We start from the raw sequence: 25,027 nt of genomic DNA on the forward strand, positions 1-25,027 counted from the left end.
TGCGAGGTCATTCGACCGATCGCGAGAGGTTGGGAGAACGGATTCAGTTTCTACATTGAATTATCGCCCTCGTGCATCGTGCACAGGGGACACTGCGTGTCAGGAGGGAACGCGTCGTGAGAGCAAACAAGCTAATCGTTACGTACAGGTATAGAGACCGAACGTATAGAATGCGATTTATCGTTCGACATTTTATGAAGCATAAAGCTACATTTGGTCGGGATAGATCGATCGCGAGTATGTTACAAATCTGCCTATCGGTTTCGCGTTGCAATATGCGTATATAATATTTTGCAAATATTGCTCGCGTGGATCTTACTATGACACTTTCAATTGAAATATTGGAATAAAAATTCTTCTTTACGAGCTCTTCGTCCCATTTATGAAATAAATGAAAAATGTATATCTGTATTTGAATTAATAGATATAAAATAATAGATGTGATAATATGTAGATTTTATTAGAAATTATTGGTCTGTACACAAAAGACAAAAATGATTAATAAATAATATGAATAAATGACTAAACATCAAGTCAATACAACAGATATACAATTTATTTACAGTGTCATGCTTCTTTAAAAGATAACATTACATTTTATATGGTATATGCAAATAAAAGCTGAAATATTGAAATATTTCGTTATATTCCGATCCCATTCACATCCAAAAGATGTGGTCATAATTTAAAAAGGGAGAAAATAAATTAAATCTCAAAATATCATTTCAAATATCAATATCGATATTATTCAATTTCAAATATCAATATTGATGGCACCAATGAAAAGTATTGTAACTGCATTTTTTGACATTTTTAATTATTTTCCAATGATCTTTTATGAATCATAAAAAGCAATTGTAACTCTAATTCATGTACGCTCCATATTAAGTTAATATTTTATTTTTATTCGTAACAAAATTTTAAACAAAATACTGACAAGAAAAAAATTATTATACAAATAATTCTTCTGAAGAATTAAATAATAATTACGATACTTTTCATTAATACTGTCAATGAATTATATATATGTATGTATTCACGCAACGAAAAATTATGCATATGTCGCTGCAATCGCAAACTACTCTACGTTAAATAAATAACACATTACCTGTTATTTACAGAGCATAAGACATAAGTACAATATACTTTTACGCGCATTAACTTACAGTAACTGTTCTTATCGTGATGCTCTAAGCTGACAATTATAGTACATGAAGGACGTTAATACAATTTGATTCGTTGAGGTAGATAATTTAATCAGTCTATGAAGCTACTTTGTCGGTCGTTTAATCGTTGTTGTTTGCTGGTAAATTTCCGTGCCGACATTAAATTAGAAAATCAGTTCCGTTTGTCATTGAAAGATCCTCCGTACAGTCTTTCGTGCGTGTAACTAATTTAGACTCAAGTGATCTCAAAAGATACGCAAATTAAATTTCAGATGATATGCAAATTAGATCTTTGACTGATTTAGTGGCGAATACAAAAATATATAGAGATACATATAAAGAAAAGGATCTTTTTTGACAACAAAAAATAATCAAAATTAAAAGTACTTTGCATCGGAACAAATACAAGATTGAAAGAGTTTTTTTAAAACAGCATTCTTGCTCGATTTCAGCGATAAACTGTACGCCGTGAATTAATTCGTAGAACATAGTTACGTGCTTCGTTATATTTTGCCTATAACTATAATAAATTAAAATATTCATGTAACTATATAGTTATAATGAAATATACACTTTCTACACGCCAGAACTCTTATCTTTCCTTATCCGTGTCGGCAATAAGACCGATCGAAATATCTATTCTTTAGGTTTTCTCGTCCTTTTTGCAAAACGAGTTCTGGAAAAGAATCATCAAAGATTCTTCTATAAAATTATATACATTTATTTTGGTTGTACGCGTAACATTTCTCTAATTTAAGCATTGCGATTTCGCTCGTTGCCTATTACATAAAAAAATTATACTTTATCTGTTTCTCTGACGCGGGCCTAATATTCATCGGCGATTAAATGGCAGTCTCCATTTTTAATTAAATCTACGATACGCAAAGATATCCGACATAAAGATTGTCGTCAAGCCTAAAAGAAATATATTTTCTCGAACTTTGGCTAAATATATATCTGACAATTATACAAATCTATTATTATTTATTAGTATCGTAAAGCTGTAAATATTTGAATTTTACGCACTTACGTGCTGACGATTCACTTACGTATGTCATTATTTATATTTTACACACCTCTATACTCTTTTATATATCGTTGAGGTCATATTTCACTCCTTGTTCTTAATCTCGTCTTCGATCGCTTTGGTGAGTCCTCTGCATTTATTCTTCTTTCACTCAATTTTTCATCATAAAATTTTTTTACATTATTTTCTTTAACTTACACTATTATTCGTGAACTTTTGTTTGACTTTTCGAATTATTCTCATCATTTTTTAACGGGTGAGAATAGAAGACTTTCCAAAGACGTAAGATGAAGATGTAGATCAAGACATATGAATTTTTTATTAATCAATCTACTGAAGGCTGGTCCAAAGAAAGGACTAAAAAAATTAAAATTTAAAATAAATTTTAAAACAAGTTTGTTGCGCCTAATTTCTGCGCCTAGTTTTTTAGTAGCCCGTTTCTTACCTAAATTTTAATTTTAATTTATTCATTTTCAAGTTATCGTTATATTAGAAGAAAGATAGGACAAGTTATATTTTATTTTTACATATCTATACGTCTAATTTTGTTAAAAATTTACTGCTTTCAATTCTGAATATATCTTATTAACAATGAATATATTCTTTCGAATTTAAGTACTATACTACATTGATACCGACGAAAACGCTGATATGAATCATTCCACGTCATGAAACATAATATATACATATTTTCGAATTGTACGTAAATATCTGACTTCTTAAATATGTCAACAGAGATATCGATAAAGCAAGCAGGAGCATCCTGCATAATCATTAGGATAGAATACCTTTCGCTAGTTTGCGCGTTGTGTTAGAAGATTTACCAACTTCTCTTGGTCCATACTAATCAACGTATGTATATCAATACCAAGAGCGTTCGCGACGCTTTTCATGTCCAGACCGAAGCTCTTAAGTAATTCGATAAGATCCATTTCCTCGCCCGTAAAGGGATTATGCAACTTAGGACAGCTATGGTTACATTGAGGCCAAGTACAGCGCTCGATCATACGGAAATGGCAGTCCTCGACGCACTTCCGTTTCTTCGACGGTATTACCGATCGTTGCGGTCTAGTGCCGTTAAATATGACCGTATGATTGTTGCCATTAATTTGCTTGCGACGACCTGCGAGAACATTTGCATAAAAGAAATATTTGTTAATGCAAATCGCGTAAAAAAATTATAATATATATATCTTTTTTGAGAGGGAGATTAATAATAAATTTCGAAATATTAAATTTTATCACCGATAAAATGCAAATGAATTTTATATTCAATTTGTATTTGTATAATTGTATAAAACAGCGTTAAACTATTCGAAGAATGCCGACTGTTATTGAACAAGATTCAAAACATGTTTGCGCATTGCTAAACTTTACCGGCGCCTTTTCTTCGCTCGTGCTTCTCTTTCTTCTTTAACCTCTCTTCTTTAGCCCTCATCCTCTCTCTTCTTCTGCCTTTGTATTTCCTTCGCCTCTTCTTATTCTCCTGTTCTTGAATCGAGCCGGATGCCGGTCTTCTCTTCAGCGTTTTGCCAACGACAGCCAATTGAGCTTTTTGCGTTTCCGTAGAAGATCCAGCTTTGCTTTTTCCTTCGATCGACGTACCGTTTCCCTTTCTGATACCAGAACGCAATAGCTTTTTCAGCGACTTCCCGCACAGTTGATTGGTCTCGATTTGCGAATGAGTGCTGACAGCCAAACAAAAAATAACATTACATCTTCGAAGTCTCATCGACATTGATTTATTTGTCGAAATAAACTCGCAGCAACTAGCGCTACAAATATTTTTTCGACAAACAATGCAATATCAATTTTTTGTGTCTTTGATCGTCCAGTTTCACACCACACATACATATATACTTACTTATTGTATATATTGTTTCTGCGATGATTTCCGATCGGCATGTGATCCCAACAAAACAATGCCTGTGCAAGGGAGACTTCATCTATCTTAATCATCTTCCAATCTCTCTTCGTCAAAACACTATGACTAATACAGCTCGGGGCAAAAACTGCGGTAACATTTTCTAATGTATGCCGTAGAGTGTCACCCATTTTATGTATATAGTCCCATTCTTGTCTCGTTAACGGTGCAGCTACATTGTAGGCTCTCATCTGGGCCTCATCAAATATCCATTGGAAGACAAACAACGGTGCTAAAATATTAAATGAAAATTTAAGAGTTTCTCTACAGATATTTTATATTCAATGCAGCTATGTCAAATTTTCGTCATAATACTTCATAAACTTACCAGACAGGGTTGGATAAAGTCGATATCCAAAGAAACATCTCCACGGTTCTTTAGGATATTTAAGTACGCAATTGCGGGGCATTCGTGACTTCCACAATTCCATTCCATTTTGTATCGCATCGACAGGCGACAGACCTTTTGGAGGGTAAGGTACTTTATCAAGAAACCATCCGGAATCCGACACACCGCGTATAGCAATGTGCCTCAAGCCTGCGCGAATATATAAATCTTATCACTTTTATGTATCACAGATAACTATTGGAGATAAATTAACGAACTCGTACAGAAGAAAAATGTTTATCGATTTTTGAAAAAATATTTGATTTCCAATCTGCAATCTAATATTTTATATATAGACTATTCTTTTCTTTCTAAATAATAAATATTATTTAAAAAATTATATATATATATATAATAGGATTTTTTCAATAATCTACTTATATACGATGTATATATATATATGTTTGATATATGATGTTTAAATGATAATATTGACAATAAATGTTCACGTTTTATCATGATTTTCTCATTTCTGATTCACCTAACTAATTTGTCGAATAACAAATATTTATTATCGGGAAAATTGCAAACTGCTATCAATAACAGCCTCGAGAGCAGTGTAATTGGGCGGATAATTAATTGATAAATCAATCTGGACGCATCGTACCCAATTCGTGGTGCACTAGATTCTGAACGCGATCCAGGTTCAGCATGACGCCGGTACCGCCCGCGCTGCTACCGGCGAGAAGAAAGGCGCTCGCATTTTCGAGGCCAAGGGGAACCAAGTCCCGGACGATTTGGATCACGATCTCTGCCCCCATAAACGAGAACATGTCGTCCGGCGCTCGGAATGCCCTGGTGCCGCTCCAGCTATCGCTCGTGCAATAAGGAACAAAACTGTGGAAGCGATAACAGCATCGTTACGGAAAAATCTTGCTTGTGGCGGGACAACACTAACTCGATTATACGATGGACAATACCTACACGTGATTCGCACCCCAAAAGAATGGATTTTCATCGGGATTCGGCGAGAGTATTCCACCCACTGAAAAAAATTGTGAACAATTTTATTTCGACAATCAGTGATAATATATGTACATACATATTTATATAATAATATTCTTCTAATTATTGAATTCATCATTATTGAATATTAAAAATTTACAGAGGCAAATTAAATCTTAAGATTATGAATAAAAAAGATTTAACAGAGATTTATTAAGACTCACTGCCAAGAGATATTTTTAATACTAATTAAAAGATTATTAAATTATATCAACGACTGATTGAATATCCGATGATGAAATATCGTGTATAAATGCTAATGAAAAAAAATTGAGAACATATGTCTGATACATATAAATTGGATAAAAAATAAGATTTATAATACATTATCGTTGTAATAAATTACAATCCACAACAAAGCATATTTTTACACATTGACATGCAGCGGATATATATTATTAAAATGAACCGTGCGAGGTAATGCGAACGTTCAAGAATGCGCATTCATCATGAAGGATCACATAAATTAATTTGCGATGCAGCGCGAGCATTCGATACTCGGATGCACAAGCAGAAAATCATTTCCGTTCCGCGCGACGTATAATTATAAGCTATCGAGCGATCACCCACCATCGCGTGTCTCGGGCCACTGGGTTGACGTCATCAGATGCCGTACCCGCATCCATCTAGCCCTGCAGCTCTTTTGATCGTAGCAATACCAGCCGCCCTCCAGGTACATGATCCAGCGCCTAGAGCCATGAGACTTTCGTAGGTAGAAACCGGCCTGCGATCCGTCATTGCAAGTGATCGACCTGTTGCTTAGGTAGACTCTTTTCAGACCTCTCTGATCATCTAGCCCGTACTTCCCCAAGATGCTCATCAACTTCTGTATCGTGTTGCTCTGGATCTCTGCCGACGAACTCGAGGAAACCGAGACCGTATTCTTGAACTTGTCCTCGGCAACTATCGTTAGGCTCAAAGCCACTAGGTACAGGATAATCTAAAACACGCGTACACGAAGTCTCGATAATGTATATCTTTAATTTTTCTCTATGCTTTCTCAGCAATCTCAGTTAATCACATTTTCTGTTGCGAAATAAATGTTGGGGAGAGAACACATAATGTTAAAATAATCAAAACAATTTTCTTATTAAATGGTATTTATACACTGAAAATAAATATTAAATTAATAAATATTATTATTTTAATACTGTCTCACAAATTATTTATTTGAAACAAATGAATATTTATCTGTTTTGAAAATGGTTTCCTTATCAAATAAATATTTTTCTCATCAAATCAATATTATTAATTTCAAATAAATAATTTGTAAGACAGTATTGAAATAAAAATGTTTATTTGAATTCAATAAATTTTTTCAGTGCACGTATCAAGAATAATTTTTTTATCATGCGAAGCTTTTAATATTTGTCATACACAAATATTAAATATTTTAGGTATTACTGAAAATTTGAAATATCAAAATCAAAAGTAACATTCAGAACTGATACTTCTGATCTTTACTATCAATTTATAACAGATATGTTGACAACGAAATTATGTACATTATTTGTATTGATAATCCTTCTATGCTAATTTTTATATGTCCAATAATATTGTCGATATATTAATGAAAAATTTCCACGATTTTAAGCTTAAAAAAGACAATCATCATTAAACTGCAAACTGCTTTCAAATCAATCATTTTGCTATCTTGTTTGTACGAAAAATACAACTTGTAAAATTGTCGCACATATACATAATAATTATTATTTGATTAATTAATATTTCATTAAATCATTTTATCGAAACGTTATTGGAATAACGAATGTTCATCAATCCTCGGTTCTCATCGATGGACTTTTCTTTTTCGGCGATTTTTATATGAACGCGTATCGTCGATATCGGGCCAACACATCGCGGGCTACGTTACAAACGAGCAACCGCAGGAATAATTTAAAAAACGACTATAACGACGACGCTGAGCTACACGGCGCCACTCTCCCTCTTTATCTCGCGTCCGACTATCATCTCTGTCGGTGTTCTTGGCGTGTTTTACCGCAACAACGTTCCTCCACCGTCCCTCGGCCTCCTGTCTTTCTTTCACGAAAGCGACTACTTAAGATCAAGTTCCAGCTTCCAGAACGGTAGCCGGCGGCGGAAACACCTCGGAAACAGAAGCTAGGTCTCGATCTCGGCCGAGATGAAAGGCCGCCGCCAACATTGCGGATAGTAGGAAGGAGAAACGTTGTTGCGACGCAATTATGATCAGGCATAATAGGCCGCAAACGGTGAATTGGGTTCCGCTCCATACGGAGCAACGGAAGCAAAAAGGAAAGGAAGCTCACTGCTCTTTCGTCTTCGCCTTTGCATCGCGTCGATGCCGCGAAAAAATCGTGATTTTACACCGCGATCGTCGATCGGCGGCCGAGAATTGTCTCGCAGTGTCGCGATTAACGCGAAAAGCGAATGTCTAATTTAAAATATCTTATCGATCGTACATTATAATATTCGAAATTAACAACCGCTCTAAAAATGATAGGAGACCTATAATTGTATATTCATAGAAAAGAAAACAGTTTCGATTATAAAGTCTTTGATTAATTAAAGATTGGATCTTGAGTGATTGGTGAATTAAGAGCTTTTGAGTAAATTAAGCTTGAAAAGTACATAAATATAGTCAATATGAATAACGAAATTCTTTTTGTTTAATTTAAAGTGAGTTAGAGAAAGAGATTTCAATTTTTCTATTTAATTAAAATATCAATTAGTTGTCATATACATCTACAGCATCTAGTTTTCCGAAACAGCATTGGCTATTTTTTATTCTCTCTCAGAAGATTAATTTCAAAAATGCTGTCAGCTATAATTATTTTTTTTGGCCTTTGTGCGTGTACAATCATCTACACATTTACACACGTAAACACACATTCATAATACATGCACGCACATCTTTATATGTACATACAGTAATAATTTTGCAATAATTTTTTTTAATAAAAAAAAATTCTTGAAAATACGGTGTTGACTCTAAGAAGAATTATTATCTAATTCGCAATTTAATTATAATTTTCATATTGTTTATATATTTATAAAACCTTTTTTTAGAATTCAAAGAATTCATATCTTTAAAGGAGAACCTGTTTCTTACATAAGTTCTTATGTAAGACGACAAAGATTCTCTGAATTGTAATCTTATTTTTTTTTTCATCAATCCATAGAAAATTCTTGTACTGTTTAGCTCAATTAGAAATATCAGGATGACGAAAGGTTTTAGATTTCTTAAGAAATTGAAGACAATTGAGCGAAAAACGTTCCACGGTTCATCGACATTAAATATCGGGCGAATAATACCTCTGTTACTGCAAAAGTTAGAGGTGACCGAAAGTGGCATGATTCCTTCTTGTCGTATACTTTTCGCGTAACCACAGATTATCGGGAAAACGTAGCGACAGACTCGAAGCGATTTCAAGAATCCGCGTTGAATCGGAACTTTCGGGGAGGTCGTAAATAAAGTAGACGACTCGGACGGGTGAGCTTCCATTTTGCGCTTAACCGCTTTATTATGCCGTAAATCAGCTCGCTGGTGTGAGTTTTCGAAAGGTAGTTCTATGTTACGCTCTGAGTGAGGATATTCAAGAACTATCGAGAAAAGAGGATTGAAAAGCCGATTTAAATCCGAGGATATAGTTCGGCAATATCCTGAGGCAAATGTTTTCATTTTTTTCGCAGAATGTTAATTTGTTTTTTATAGCCTCAAATCCACGATTTAATTCTTATATTGTTAATTCGTAATTGAAAATAGTATCTAATTATGATTCTTTTATCAATAAATTGATGACAGATTTTAATAATTAGTAAATATACTATTTTTTTAACTTATAACTGGAAATAATATTCTGCTCTTGTATGTCATTGAATATAATGTTTGACTCGTCCAATAATCATTTTTTGAAATATTAAATATTTTGCACGTTGTTATAATTTGAATTTTATATTTGTATGTTACAGACAATACGATAACTACAACAAAATCAACAACTCCACTGCTATGCATCAGTCGGTGAGTGACAAATTTTATAATATTGAGAGGTAGGATAAAAAATTCAGATAACCTATTTCCTGCTACTGTACATTTTGAAACGGTCATAAATATGGAATAATTTTTTCGATTTGTTGAATTCTGAAATATTAATTTTGTTACATAATTAATAACTGATGATCACAACGTTTCGTTCTCTTTCGGCACTTTCGCACAATTGTATAATCTATAGACAAATATACTTTTATTTTTTATAAGAGATTAATATTTTAATTTTTCGAAATATTTTTAATATTTATAAACTTTGAAAATTTTGCTTCTTTGAATTTATGAGAAATGTGATGGATTAATTTTTTACAATATTTTAACTATATCTCTCACGTTCAACTGTTATAATTGAAAAACCAGTCGTATAATCATAGACTATACAAATATACTTTTATTTTTTATAAGAGATTAATATTTTAATTTTTAAAAATATTTTTAATATTTATAAACTTTAAAAATTTCGTTTCTTATTTGAATTTATGCGAAATATGATGGCTTGATTTTTTACAATAATATATTTTAACTTTATCGCCCACGTTCAACTATTATTTAATCATGTCTTTTCTGGTGAGTACAATATTTTTATTAAATATTTGCTGGTGAGTACAATAGTTTCTATTAAAATTATATACTGTATGGATTACTTTTGCATAATTTAGAGCTTCCTCTCAAGGAAGACGTAGGTACTATAAAGTGTGTTAAGGATCCTCGCAATTCTCTGATTTTTTACAATATTTTAACTTTATCGTTCACATTTAACTATTATATAATTGAAAAACCAATCGCGTATAATCATAAACTATAAATATACATGTATTTTTTATAAGATTAATATTTTAATTTTTCAAAATATTTTTAATATTTATATAAACTTTTAAAATTTCGCTTCTTATTTGAATTTGTGCGAAATCTGATGATTAATTTTTTACAATATTGTAACTTTATCGCTCACGTTCAACTATTATAATTGAAAAACCAGTCGTATAATCATAGACTACAAATATACTTTTATTTTTTATGAGATTATAATATTTTAATTTTTCAAAATATTTTTAATATCTATGAACTTTAAAAACGTCGCTTCTTATTTGAATTTATGTGAAATATGATGGATTGACTTTTTACAATATTTTAACTTTGCTCACGTTTAACTATTATTTAATCATATGTCTTTTCTGGTGAGTACAATAGTTTCTATTAAAATTACATACTGTATGAACTACTTTTGCATAATTTAGAGCTTCCTCTCAAGGAACACGTACTATAATGTGTGTTAAGGATCCTCGCGATTCTCTCTCTCTCTCTCTCTTTCTCTCCTCCTCTTTCTCTCTTTCTTTCTTTTTGCCGGCTCTGTAGCCGGCGCATTAGAGGGTGTCCTGGGCGTGAAGGTGTCCGTCATAATTTGCCACCCGGCGCATAATCCCCGTGACAAAGGCCGACAAAGTGATGGCTGTTACTTGGACTGGCGGCACACCGTATACTAGCTGCAGGGAATCTGGTAGCAGGTAAAACGTTTAAAGATACCGTGCGCCGCAGTCAAAGAGATGAATCACGCCGTAGATAAATGACCGCGATCTGAAGCGCTTTTTACGACGAGGCGAGGCGAGGTACGATGCACTCGTGGCATTTGTGCCAGAGCTCTGGTATTTGCGCATCGATCGATATTTTGTTATCACGAGTACACGTGATAGTGAGAGAGAAAGAGTGAAAGAAAGAGAAAGAGAAAAGAGAGACTTTTTGCTGCAAAATTTTTGTTGTCGCCTTCCTTGACGAAGGCATCTCCTTAACGATATTTGTCAGGACATTTCATTGTAAATAATGTAATTGAATTGACTCTTCTCAATTTATCAAGTATAATATGCATATGTTTCATGTTCTCTCAATTGATTTTAAACGATTGAAATTTTCGGGTATGGGAAATATGAATTGAATTTTTAGATATAGTGTGATTAATAATAAATATAATTCATATGTGAAAGTAATAATTAGGAGAAATTTGTTAAACGATGTATCAGTCCTATTTTTAATAATTTTTCCTGATTGTTGAATGAATTTTATATAAATCATAATTTTCTTCGTCATAATAAATATATTACGATTTTATAAGCTGAAACAGTCATACAAGTTTAATTATTAACGGATAATTGGAAACATTTCCCATTGGGATTATTTCCGATCTCAATTCTCGCAATATTAAACTCAGCTTCACTGCCTGATATTGATACGATTTTGCTCGTACTTTTTTTTATTTTATCTCAAATGCACACAAATTCTTCTTGAAATTTCTGTATCTACGATATATATATATATTTTTTTTTTCTGTATGATTTGATATGCGCATGCTTTTTCAAATTTTTATCAAAAATAAAATAATAAGCAATTTTTATATGACTGAATTTTAACTTTATTTTTATTAACTATACGAATGCGCGAAATAAAAGTTTTAATATAATATAAATAAGACATTAGAAAATTATCAATAATTCTGATTTGTATGTATATTATACAATTGTTGAAAAATTACTTTGTTTAATTAAAAAAAAAGAAAGAATTTACTTTAGCATCCAAAATTTTCATTTTTAAAACTTTACTTTAAAAATTGACAATGTCAATGTTTAAGAGAATAATATTGGGAGCATGATTCATATTTCTCGTAAACATCATATAACTGAAAAGTCTAACAATTATTTTTAAGTCGTATCAATATTTTGCAAATATCATTCTTAATATTTAATAAAAAATTGAACATTAATATTAGTTAAAATACTTTTAAATTTTATCGTCAAAAAATATAAAACAAAATATACAATCGATCTCTTTAATTTTTTTCGCGCAAGTAAATGATCTCGATACTTGAATATCAGAGCAGAAACGGCGATGCCCTGTTTTACGATTCTCTTCTCGCCAAAAGAAGCATTCGCTTCCGCGAGATTAAGGAGCCGGCTGATCCGTCTCCTCCGTCGCTAATTCATTTGTTCCACACCTGATTCTCCCTCGAGAGGTTGACTGACTCTCGTGTTTAGTGATGCGTGGCATTCCATCGATGCGCGGAATATACAAGTACGAAAGAAAGAAAGGGATAAAGAGAGGGAAAATTTATTCATACTCTGGGACGCGGATTCCCTAAGAACATATAGGAAAGAATGAAACTGTAAAAGTATGTACATAATTCATTGATACGTTTAAACATATTAATCAGAATGATATAAATGTATAATTACGTATGTTTTGATTAATTTTTACGTAATTTAATTTTTAATTGCTTTCACATCCATATTGTATAAGGAGAGTGTATGTTTTTTAAAATAAATTTTTGCTCTCTAGGAGGAGAATTTTCTCTTAGAATTCACCCTGGAAATCATGGTAATCGTGGGATAATATGGTGTTGGAAGAATTTTATGAGTTTCTCTGATTAATATTTACCACAATAAAAAAATATTAATATGCACATAGTAAAATTAGTCGAGTATATTTTAATATCTTGTTGTGGTAGATATTAATATTTTTATTGCGGTAAATATTAATCAGAAAAATTCTTCCAACACCATATTGTCCCACGATTACCATGATTTTCAGGGTAAATTTGAAGAGAAAATTCTCTCTGTGTATTATTCAATTGTAAATCATAATTAGAATTTGGGGCAATGCCAAGTGTACCTTTTTTGACTAGTAAAAACATAATACAACTATACATCCGAAGAATGTAAAAGGAGAGAGAGAGAGATGGAAAGACAAAAACAGCGAGGAAGAGAGAGGCATAAGGGACACGAAAACAGGTTAAAAATAGCCAGAGAACGGATCGCGGTCGGCACCTTTGAGAGAGGGCCGTGCGTCTTACTGGTGAGTCGTTGATCGTTCGCATCGCGTCGTCTGGATGTTGATGATGATGGTGAGAGACCGTCTCGTTACCATTACGAGGGCCGGCTAACACGCACCTCAAACCACGCATTACCATAACCGCACGCGTATGTGGGGATGTGTTGCCGCGCGGCAAGGCTCCTTCCTCGGGAGGTTGGCGAAAGTAAGCGTCAGCTTTCGGCGCACTCTCGCGAGTTAACGAGCGCGTTCCCGTGGGATGCGGAAGGAGGGATGCACTCCGCAAGGATGCACTGACAATTACGTTCTCCCGGTTCTCGGCGGACTCATATCGCGGAGAAGGAGTTTTAACGGCACATTATGCGATTTTTCCACGAACGATTTGAGCGCGTGCTAGAATTTTAATAAAATTGCAAGAGCGAAAAATTGGACTCCTTTTCCGCTCTTGCCGTATTTAAATCTCTTAGTCTCATGTCTCTCCGGTGTGTGATTTATATCACGTGAAAAATCACGTTAACCCATGTATAATAATTCTAATACTAATTTAATGGTACGTCATGTATAATGAATGGACGTAATTACGGAATGAATATTCATTATTTTTTATTATTATCAATTTTATCAACGGATCCCCGATCGCCCGTGACGGAGAATAATGTAGCATGCAAATTCGAAATTAAATTAAAAACGCGCACGAGTGCAATATATCGCCGCTCCGACATGAAGGTACATCTCTAGAGAACGAAGTCTCAACGTTGCATCTATTTTTGTACGAATATTTTATATATAATGCATAAATTATGCACGTTACAGATTTCTTTTTCCATATTAATGGATCACAGATTAATATTGAGTAACAAACTTTTTAAAAAATCGTCTTTCGTTTCGTAGTATAAAAAATTTGTTGACTTGACTAAACCTTTCAACTAAATATTATCTTGTTAATTGAACATATAAAATATTTCAATTAAATATAATATACATTAAGTCAAGTTAACAAATCTTTTTTTTTTTTCGGTGAACATTTGCATTTGTACAAATGCATTTTTTCAAATACACGAAAAATATTATCCCTCATTTCTTTCTCCTCGAATTTTTCTCACCGCTTTATCGAAACAATCCATTGTTTGCAAATTGGGGATCGCGAATATAGAAAGACTAAAAAAATTCGTCAAAGCTTCAGTTCGCAAGAGGCTCAACTCTTTCACACGGTCGATGGTGCATTTGAAATCTTCCGTGACCTTCTTCTCGTCGGCAGATCAGGCTCTTTAGCAGAGCAAGGAAGTGTTTGCACGAAGGTGAGACGAGATATGCTCTTGGTTCCAGCGATTGAGCTGTCCACCGGGATAGATGTCGGAAAGACTTTACTATGCTTTAGCTTTATTATGCATTTCCGCACCGACCGCGGTTGATCTCTAAATAGAAGCTGAGGTGATATCCTCTGCATCCTTGCGATTGTATTTGCACAATGGGAGATTATTTACTTAAATTTGAATATATTCCTCTTGTATTTAATTCTTAAGATAATCCCTAAAGAAATCGGATTTCTTCTGTTATTTTAAAATACTTGCTCCGACTAGTTTTAATCTGACTAGTGTCAGATTTAAAAATTTATCCTTGCGGCATAATCGATTGAAGCTTAATGCAGAGTTTTTCTAAGCGTAGTCTTGTAAACTCACGGAACAAAATTCTTTCTTATTTCGTATATGCTAATCGCACATTAATTCTGAAACTTTGGTATACGTAAGAGAGAATGAGAAAACGCATATGCATATGTGCACTGGAAAAAAAATTTTGTTGGATTAACAAAAATTCTGTTCGAAAATGGACGAAACGGAATTACTGGTTGAATCTACCAGAATTCCTTTTAATGCAACAAGCATTTTGTTTGTACAACAAATCAGTTTATTGGCGCAAACAAGATATTTGTTGTATTAAAAGGAATTCTGGTAGATTTAACCAGAATTCCGTTTCGTCCATTTTCGAACAGAATTTTTGTTAATCCAACAAAATTTTTTTTTCAGTGTGTGAGTTGATATTAAAACATCCCACGGTAAATATTTCACCTCTATCTTAGACACTTATAGATACTCCATGTCTGGTAGAAGCATGCAAATGTTTGCATGTGTGTACCAGCTAAGACGAAATCCAGTAATTAACATAACATCCCGCAATAATCAACGACCGTAGACATATATCACTTCTATTTAGATCCGAACCCGTAAAAGGAATACAAGCGCGAGAGAGAAGGAAAAGACGCGTAAAGTATCTGCCGTAATTTACGTCGATAGGCCTAAAAGAAAGAGAAGACAACGGAATCGAGCGGAAGAGAGAAAGAACGAGAAAAGAGAGAAAGAGCAGACGTGCATAAAAGAGTGCAGGGAAGAAGAAGACGAGGAAGGAAGAGATGAGGAAGGAAGAGAGAGCAGGTGGCAAGATAGGGTATATGCCAGTGGATTAAGGCACGGAGCGGCGAGTCAAAGAGATTTTCTCCCCGGCCCGTCTCGGCAGGGGCCCCTCGTCCTAACAAGGGCTGAAATATGACTGCCTTGCCTCGCCTTCGCTCGCTCGCTCGCTTGGCTCGGCTTCGCCTCGCCGCGTCGCGTCGCATCGTGCGCGCCTTCCGAACGCCGCACGAGGGAAAAGTGAAGGAGATATCTCCTGGCAACTAATTTATCGGTCGGCCTGCTTGCCGCGGCGACCCGCGGGATCAACGCACTTCCCCGACGCCAAGGGTTCATAAACTAGCTCTAACATAAGTCGCGATTCTCGTCGGCGCTAATTATTCGTGCGGCAAGAAAACTCGGGTGAAACTTCGCAAACGGGGAAGGAAATTAGTTGAGAAGGAATTATTGATTCTCTTATTTTATCATTCTCTCTGATACCACATTCGGGCGGGTGTATTCTAATTTTGTTGCTGCATTTTTTATATTTACTAATTCTTTTTTTAATTTAATATTGAATTTGCTTCAATATAAAAAGATAACGATGTATAATGATTTGAAAGTATAAGATTAAAAATGAATGGTCTTTGATAAATTTTTCTCTTCAATTGCGCAAATAATCGGTTAGTTTATTAAATGCTCTTTACCTTAATAGAATTTTAATTTAAGACTCAATCATAAAATATTAAATATCAAAAATTATAAACGTGAAGATCAAGACGGAGTGTAATTAATATTGTACTGCACATCGCAAAGATATTTGAGCATAATTTTATTAAATATTAAATGCTTCATTATCAAAATATTTAATATTAAAAATTACAAAGCTACATAAAGAAATAGGTATGATTAAAATTGCAATGCACATCGCAATCAAATACTATTCATTTATATTCTGAATCATCAATAGGCGCCATTCAAAATATATGCGGTTATAAATTGTTAAAATTGCATTGTATTTTTTCAAAATGAACGATGCGGAAAATTCAGTGAGTTAGCTGCTGCCATAATTTTACTCTCTCTCTCTCTCTCTCTCTCTCTCTCTCTCTCTCTCTCTCTCTCTCTTCTCTTCTCTCTCGTGGCCCGTGTATTTAAATTTACATTTCTGCAGATCCGTATACGAAGCAAAACTGAATAACACGGTTGAATCACGATGACCACAGACATCCGGCAGCGCAAAGAAAACTTTTGGATTATCTAAAGAAAGCGAGAATAGAAGTGCAGAAAATTTTCCAGTATTTTCTTTTTATGTCGTTCTTTTACTTTTTTTGCTGGACAAAATACATCACAATGAATTGCATGTTTTTATGTAAAATAGTCGCTTAATTCTGTATTTAATGATCCTCTTAAAAAATATTTCAGAGAACCTGTTTTAAGAGCTCGATCTCTTGTTTTTTATTTATCACATTTTATATATATATATATATATATTTTTTTTTTTGTTTAAATTACGTTTTACATTATTTTCAATAATATTGAAATCCGATTTTTACTTGGCAAAAAGTCTCATTACAGAAATAATTATTTTAAATATTTACGTGTATATACGAGATGTGATTTATTTGTTTTGACATCTGTTAAAAATAGAAGAGTTTCGTCGATATTGTGGATTGCAGAAAGAAAAAATATTCGGGGATTACCACAATACTAAAATCTACAAGTCTCTTTTATGATACCGCGATAAAATTAACGACTGTCAATGCGAATGCGGAATCATAATTGACAACTTATATGTAAGATGCGTACTTTCTGGCGGAGATTGATAGAGAAAAAAAAAGAGGAAGAAAAAGCTCGGTCAGGCTGGTGTGGCGCACCGCGAACAAAATATCCGTGCGTCGACCGTGACTGCACGGTATAGCGGTTACACGATGGTCACGGCGCGATTCGGTGCAGTGGTTGCGGCGACGACGATGATAGCAGTGACAGTGATGTCGGTAGTAATAGCGATAGTGGTAGTGGTGGTGATAATAGTGATGTTGGTGACACTAGTGGTGATGATGGTGGTGATTCTGGCAGTCTTGATGGTGGTGATGATTCTGGCAGTCTTGATGGTGGTGATTGTGGCAGTCCTGATAGTGGTTGTGGTGCTTGTGACAGTCTTGATGGTGGTGGTGGTGATTCTGGCAGTCTTGATGGTGGTGGTGATTGTGGCAGTCTTGATGGTGGTGGTGGTGATTCTGACAGTCTTGATGGTGGTGGTGATTGTGGCAGTCTTGATGGTGGTGGTGGTGATTCTGGCAGTCCTGATGGTGGTGATTGCGGCAGTCTTGATGGTGGTTATTGTGGCAGTCTTGATGGTGGTGGTGGTGATAGTAGCGGTGGTTCATCGGAGTAAATATATTGGATGACGGTAGGATTGGTGGCGGTGTCTTCCGCTCTCTACTTGAGCCGCGTGCCCGCTCGCTCGTTCACGCCTGAGGTGCGCCTTTGATGTGCCGCCTACACCGCGTTCTTGCTAACTCTCTCTCTTGCGCGAGCCTCCGTCGTAACTCGCGGCGGAACTGACAATGAGAGAGAAAGAGATTGCGCGTTTTTTTTTTGGTTTGCTCCTTCTCCACCGAACGGCTCTACTACTTGACGGCCGTTGCTGTAAAAAGCCGCTCTTCCGCGCCGCGGAAAAATCTCGGGTCCGTTCTTCAGGGTCTGTCGAGCCGCGGCTCGTCGCGGTGACGAACTTTGACCTTGATTCGTCTGAAGGATCGGGGAGGAAGCGAGAAACGCGGAGGCGCGAGAGACGGAACATCGATTATGGCCGCTCGTTTCGAGGGCTCGGCCGTGCGCGCTGGAAATGGTGTTTTTGCACGCGCGAGAGAGACCATCTGCCCTTCCACCGATATTAGGGCGGCTTCTTTGACAACGAGGAAAGAGAGGCTGCGCGCACCAATCCTGAATGTTACTTGTCGTCGTATTGACGTCGCGCGAATGAATGAAATTGTACTCTTTCTCTCTCGAAGATGGAATTTTCAAAGAATTAAAGGAATTGCAGCCGAGTTAGTATAGAAACTAAGTCAATAGTAAGAAAAGATTATAAAATATGCCATATACATTTTCATCCGTGAAAAGATAATCTTGTATCTAGGTATAAATGAGATTCTCTGTCAGGTACTTTTGTTAAGAATAATGGATTTAAAAAATACACAGAGAGAATTTTCTCTTAGAATTTACCCTGAAAATCATGGTAATCATGGGACAATAAAAATATTAATATCTACCACAATAAGATATATAAAAATTAATATTTTTATTGTGTTAAATATTAATCAGAGAAACTCTTATAAAATTCTTCCAATATCATATTGTCTCACGATTACGATTATTTTCAGGGTAAATTCTAAGAGAAAGTTCTCTCCGTATAACGATTCGAAATAAAAATGCACTTGAAAAAACAAATAATCTCCAATTAATAATTCGATTAATTATTTACAGTAGTTGCACGGAGTCGCGTATCTGTACGAACGTGTTATCATTCAAAACTTGCTTACTGAAGATAAAAGGCGACCTAGATTCGACGAGCGTAACTCGACAGTCGGCTCACTCCGCGAAATCGGACTCCGGCTGACATCAAACGAGTTAGGCGAAATCGGACATAACGGCGGTAGCGGACGTAGGTAGGCAATCATTTTACGGGAGCTTATTTCGAAGATCTTTTCTCTCTCTCTCTCTCTCTTTGCGCGCGCGCGTATTCTTTGCCTCCACTTTGGCGGGTCCATCTCTTCTCTGTATTCATCTCGCGGCCGCTTCCTCGGGAGATTCTTTACGCGTGCCGGATCGAGACTTGTCCGTATCCCCGATACACACACACACACACATATATATATATATATATATATATATATATATATGTTTTTTCCGGAAGTCTCGTTCGCGAACTTCGGTGCACATCAAAGGTTCCAGTCGAGCGCCGCCAATCCGCGACGCCGTACAAATCGATAATACGATTCGTAGCTGTTCCGTAACGAGGTCCGTCTCTCGAAGCGATTCTCTTTCCACCCGAGGCTGTCGACCAAGATATCGAGAAGATACGTAACGATCGAGGAACGGACTTTACGGCGACGACGCCGCGATGCACCGCGTTTTCTCCGGCCGTAAATGGAAAATTGCCTTCGCGCGTTCACTGCCGCAGATCTCGATTGCTAATTAGACCCGTCAGGGGATATGAATCTGACGCATAAGTTCGTACACGGAGGGAGTTTTCTCGTAGAATTTATCCTGAAAATTGTGGTAATCGTGGAACAATGTGGTATTGGAAGAATTTTATAAAATATTAATATGTAAAGTTTTTACTATTTTTTACTACGTACATAATAAAATTAATCGAACATATTTTATATTTTATTGTGATAGATATTAAGATTTTTTTTATTGTGGTAAATATTAATCATAGAGAAAAACTCATAAAATTCTTCCAATACCATATTGTCCCAAGATTACCATAATTTTCAGGGTAAATTCTAAAAGAAAATTCTCTCTGTGTAGCATCAAACACGTCCATGTTGTATCGTTATTCGACATGTGCACCTTATGTAATACGAATTTTAAAGCGAGTCTTATTTCTCTCAATTGCGAATTTTATTTCATCTTTCAAATTTCATTTCTGTAGCTTTACGTGGGATACATTTTACCAATATACGTTGTTTATATGTGCTATCAGCACTTTTTCAGAATCTAAAATTAATCGTTTCTAAAAGAATTCCAACAAAAGCAAAGCATAAATGTTCAGAAAAAACCTCATTATTTAATTAATTTTTTTTCATTGTATAACCACCAGAATTCGAAAATTATATATACAATATTATAATATAAAATACAGAATATTTTAAAATTATTTTTTATAAAAAAAATTAAAATTATTATAATAAATAGAACATTCAATGCTATTAAATACACGATGTTAATATGATGAAAAAATTGTGCGTTTAAACCATTTTCGCACAAAACAATATATTTTCGAATTTGCTAAAAATGAATGGTAGCACATATTTACGAGTATATCGGCCAGCATCCGAAATAAATAAATTAACAAAAACGCTCCGCAATATATCGATTGTGATATTTACGGGCTGAACAATTTCCGCGATCGCATGTATTTTGCAACAACCCCATGTAATCGGCTTACACCAAAAGAGTAACCCGGAAATCTATCGAACACAGAACGCCCAGAAAAATATCGGCTTTATTATATACCGTGCCGCGACCAGTTTGTCCGCAATACACCACAACAACAAGCGATGTATATCGCCATATAAATATATCTTCCAGAACCTCATAAAAACAAGGGCGAAAAAATCGATCGCGTTTCCGATATTCGGACTAGTCGGTCACGTCGCTGATGGACAGCCGCGAGGCCGAATCTCGAGGTCGGACCTCAACAAATTTGCGATCGGTTAGCGAGGGGCACGCGTATTTGTTTAGGTGCCTTCCCGGGGCCCTTTCCCTTTCCTTCGCCGAACTGGGGATCTCTCTCTCTCTCTCTCCTTTCCCCATTCGAACGTGCTTCCTCCCTTCACGCGCGCGCCCTTTCTCCTCTTCGTACACGAGAGTACCAGTTCTTTCCTTCCTTCTTCCCTATATCGCCTTCTCTCGCCTCTTCCTTTACCCTCTACAGTTGTGTGTACACATATATCTATGTATATCGGCGCACCCGCGCGCGCGCTCGGTTCACCGTACGGTGGACCGTGAAACGTTTGATCTCACCGCCAAGCCAGATCGGCAAAAGGCCTTTTTCTGCGGGCTCGAGAAAGACGCAAGAGAGCGAAAGAGAGAGAGAGAGGCGAGCCGGCCTCAAAGACTTGACTGATGACTTGCGGCCACAACTCGGGTAGAGGAGGCGCAGCCGCGGCTAAGGCTGCTAAGCCCGTCGGGCGTTACGACCTCGTGGAAGAGATCGGCGACGTCCGAGAGAGCAGCAGCCGCAGTGCGCACGTCGGCCTCGATATCCGCCGGGTTTACCGGTGCCCCGTCGATTTCTCGGCGCGACGCGTGCCCACTCGTGTGTCCACGCTTCGCGGGCCCATGCGGGACACACGCCAACCCACACAAGCCACGGAGATATTCGTCGTCGCCCCTTTGATCGTCGGGCCGACCGTCTCTCGCTTTCCCTCGCGACCACGGAAAGCCTTTTTTTTTTTTTTTTTGTTTTTTTGGACATATTAGATTCGGATCTTCCACCTTTGGACGGGGAAAATTACGAGAGGGTAACCACTTAATGTAATCGTGGGACAGTGTCCCCGAAATCCTTATGAAATCCCGTGTAATCGTTTGCAATCAGATGTAATTGATAAAGTCAAATGAAATCATGCGGAATCATTAGAAATCATAATGAAATTATATGTAGTCAGCAGAAATCATTTTGAATTTTCGTGTAATCATTGGAATCATGTGTAATCATTATGAAATCTGTGATGAAATCATGTGTGGCACGAGCACTTTCCGTAGTAAATTGCGATCAAATTCAAGATAAAATGCTATTTATAATTTTATGTGTCACATAAAATCCTAAATGATTACATGTGCAATCACGAAAATGCATTGTGTAATCAGATGAAATCATTACTTTTATGAAATGATTTCATATGTAATGAAAAAAATCCATTTGCAATCAGATGAAATCATTTGTAATCAGATGAAATCGTTTGTAATTAGATGAAATCATGAAATCAAATAAAATCATGTAATCTGTGGGACAACATTTTAGCTAGTGGTTACCCCCTCGGAAAATTATTACGCTTTGATACAGCTGTATTTTCTCGAATTATGTCTATGTCTTTTGATGGGGATTTCGTGCGAAACGCGAGGGAAAATCCTCTATCCTCTTGTCTGTATTTTCGAGAAAATGCGATATTGATAATCGCGATTGTATATGTTTATACAGTGACTCTTGCGTGCGTAAAACGGAATTTAAAACTCGACAATTTATTTGATGCACGAGACCAGCGCGTACATGTGACCAGCACTCGCTATTTACAACTTTTATCTTTAGGCTTTTATTTTAAAAGCCTTTTAAAGGGACATTTTTCAGGAAGAAGTAAATTTTAGGCCACGCAGTATATCAAAGTATATAACAAAGAGAATGCGCGTGCAAAACCTTTTACTGAAATACGCTGCGATGTAAATGATAAAAGCAAGACCAAAAAATAAGGAAAATGGTAACAAAATATTATGTACATTTTTCTGTTTATTACTGATATTAAAAATTTTATAAAAAAACACGAGTTAAAGATAATAAGAGTATGATATGATTATTCAATTTTATAAATTGTCTACTACAAATATTAAAAAAGACTTAATATAAAAAATATGATTTTATATACACAGGGAGAATTTTCTTTCAGAATTTATCCTGAAAATCATGGAAATCGTGAGACAATGTGGTATTGGAATAATTTGATAAGAGTTTCTCTCTGATTAATATTTATCACAATAAAATATCAAATATGTTCAATTAATTTTACTACGTACATATTCATTTTTTTTTTTTTTGTTACGATAAATATTAATCAGAGAAACTCTAATAAAATTCTCCCAACGCCATATTGTCTCAGAAAATTCTTTTCTGAGTGTAATATAAAAAATGTATCGTCATATGCAATTAGAAAAATCTTTTACCAATTACACACATTTCGTCCACGGTAAGATACATAAATAACAAATATTCGCCATTTCAACTACACGCGTCAGCTGCGACGAATGCGCGTGATAATCTGATAATATAACGATAATGCTTGCGAACGAAGCGAGTTCTGCCACCGCGAGTGATCCCGCGATCAAAGAGAGAGAGCAAGGAGTATTCTCGTAGAGCAAAAGATGGTAAGAAGGTAAAAGGAAGAAAAGAGAGACGAGAGAAGGAAGAGAGTTATCGAAGGCATAGTCAGGTCTGCGTCGACCGCCTGAGCTCTGGGGTATACGAGGAAGAGGAGCGTTGTTCTCGGCCCGGCCATTCGGAGGGGATGGCTCGGAGAGGAGAGGAACTGTCGGCTCCTTTGAAGTCGGTCGGTACCGTGTGTAATTAGGCCGCCGCTCCCCACTCCGCCCTCGGCCTCTGATCTCGCCGCGCTGTGTCGCTAATTGCTCATCGCCTCACGGCAGAAGCATCGTCGTCGCCGTCGTCGTCGTCGTCGTCCTCGTCGCTGTCGCCGTCGTCTTGATCGTCTTCGTCAGTTGCGTATCAGCGTCCAGGTCTCGTCAAGCTCCTTGTATCCCTCTCTCTCGCTCTATCGTCCTTACTTTGGATCTTTTTAAGCAAAACGCAAAACTAGACTTTACCGCAAAAGAAGGACTTCCAGTCGTTAACGCCAGTTTATTTCGTCGAAAAAAAGCACGGATTTTGTCATCTTTTCAATTTTATTTTCTTGCAGAGAAACGTCACAATTTTTGAACGTTATGCATATATGATATGTGGAATATATAATGTTGTGTAATTGTGGAAATATATCAAAAAAATTAGAAGAGTATGCGCATGATAAAAATTTTAGTTTTATTATTTATCAATTCTCAAGGTGTATTTCTTTATACATTTTGAGAATTGATAAATAAAATTAGAATATGTGGCATTTAATTATTCCTTCCGTTAATAATTTTGTTTTAATTTTTTGATATTTTTCCACAATTATAATATACGCAACTTATATACTTTTATTTAAAACAATTTAATTCATACATAACGTTTGATTATGCAACCAGATGAAAGTTGATACAAATCTATCGACACAAATATTAAATATTAAATCATTATCGATACACAAAATTATTTGTCAGTGGACCGAAAGACTAAAAGATTTTTTTCCCGCTCATCTGAAACTTCGTATTATTTTAGCCATTCTTTAATTTATTTTCGCGAACTTCCAGTTGTGCGGAGAGAACGACGAGTAGATTGTTCGCGGTGTTAAATATACTTTTGCCTTCGTCTTCGAGATTAAATTGTCCATTGCTCTGTAATCCAAGTCGCAATTATCCTCATCCGTGTCCACATCGTCATCGTTATTCATCTCCTTTAATGTAGATGTTCTTAAGTAGACGCGCGTATAGTCACCTTCTTGAGTACACATCTCCGTCTACTCTCAGTAATTGCTACCGCTGCTAATTGCTCCGCTGTATTATGACAGCGATTCACCCCGAGTCCAGCCGAGATCTCCTTTCATATATATGAAACGCGTATCTTCTCAGAAAGTAAAATATCATTAATAATGATTTATATACGTGCGGAGTCTGCTTTACGATGTCAACGCAAC

The 25,027-nt window shown here is 35.7% G+C and overlaps 2 protein-coding genes across 5 annotated transcripts in view; one reads left to right on the top strand and one right to left on the bottom strand.

Moving 5' to 3' along the window:
* The window catches only part of KaiR1D (Kainate-type ionotropic glutamate receptor subunit 1D), a 412,954-nt gene that overhangs the window by 12,708 nt on the left and 375,219 nt on the right, over window positions 1-25,027 (top strand). For all 4 annotated transcript variants that reach the window (XM_085481707.1, XM_029309255.2, XM_029309257.2 and 1 more), the window contains exon 3: window positions 9,462-9,513. In XM_085481707.1, coding sequence (XP_085337833.1) covers window positions 9,462-9,513 — 52 coding nt within the window. The remainder of the gene's footprint in view (window positions 1-9,461; window positions 9,514-25,027) is intronic.
* Window positions 974-25,027, bottom strand: part of Notum (palmitoleoyl-protein carboxylesterase notum) — a 30,650-nt gene continuing 6,596 nt past the window's right edge. Inside the window, exons 2-8 of the mRNA XM_029309266.2 lie at window positions 6,081-6,450; window positions 5,430-5,490; window positions 5,113-5,342; window positions 4,446-4,655; window positions 4,058-4,349; window positions 3,571-3,881; window positions 974-3,316 (exon numbers count right to left, since the gene is read on the bottom strand). Of these exons, the coding sequence (XP_029165099.2) occupies window positions 2,988-3,316; window positions 3,571-3,881; window positions 4,058-4,349; window positions 4,446-4,655; window positions 5,113-5,342; window positions 5,430-5,490; window positions 6,081-6,450 (1,803 nt within the window). The 3' untranslated portion in view covers window positions 974-2,987. The remainder of the gene's footprint in view (window positions 3,317-3,570; window positions 3,882-4,057; window positions 4,350-4,445; window positions 4,656-5,112; window positions 5,343-5,429; window positions 5,491-6,080; window positions 6,451-25,027) is intronic.

This window comes from Nylanderia fulva, unplaced genomic scaffold (genome assembly GCF_048542155.1).
Source record: "Nylanderia fulva isolate GAGA-0341 unplaced genomic scaffold, ASM4854215v1 Scaffold19, whole genome shotgun sequence".
NCBI classification, from domain to species: Eukaryota; Metazoa; Arthropoda; class Insecta; order Hymenoptera; family Formicidae; genus Nylanderia; species Nylanderia fulva.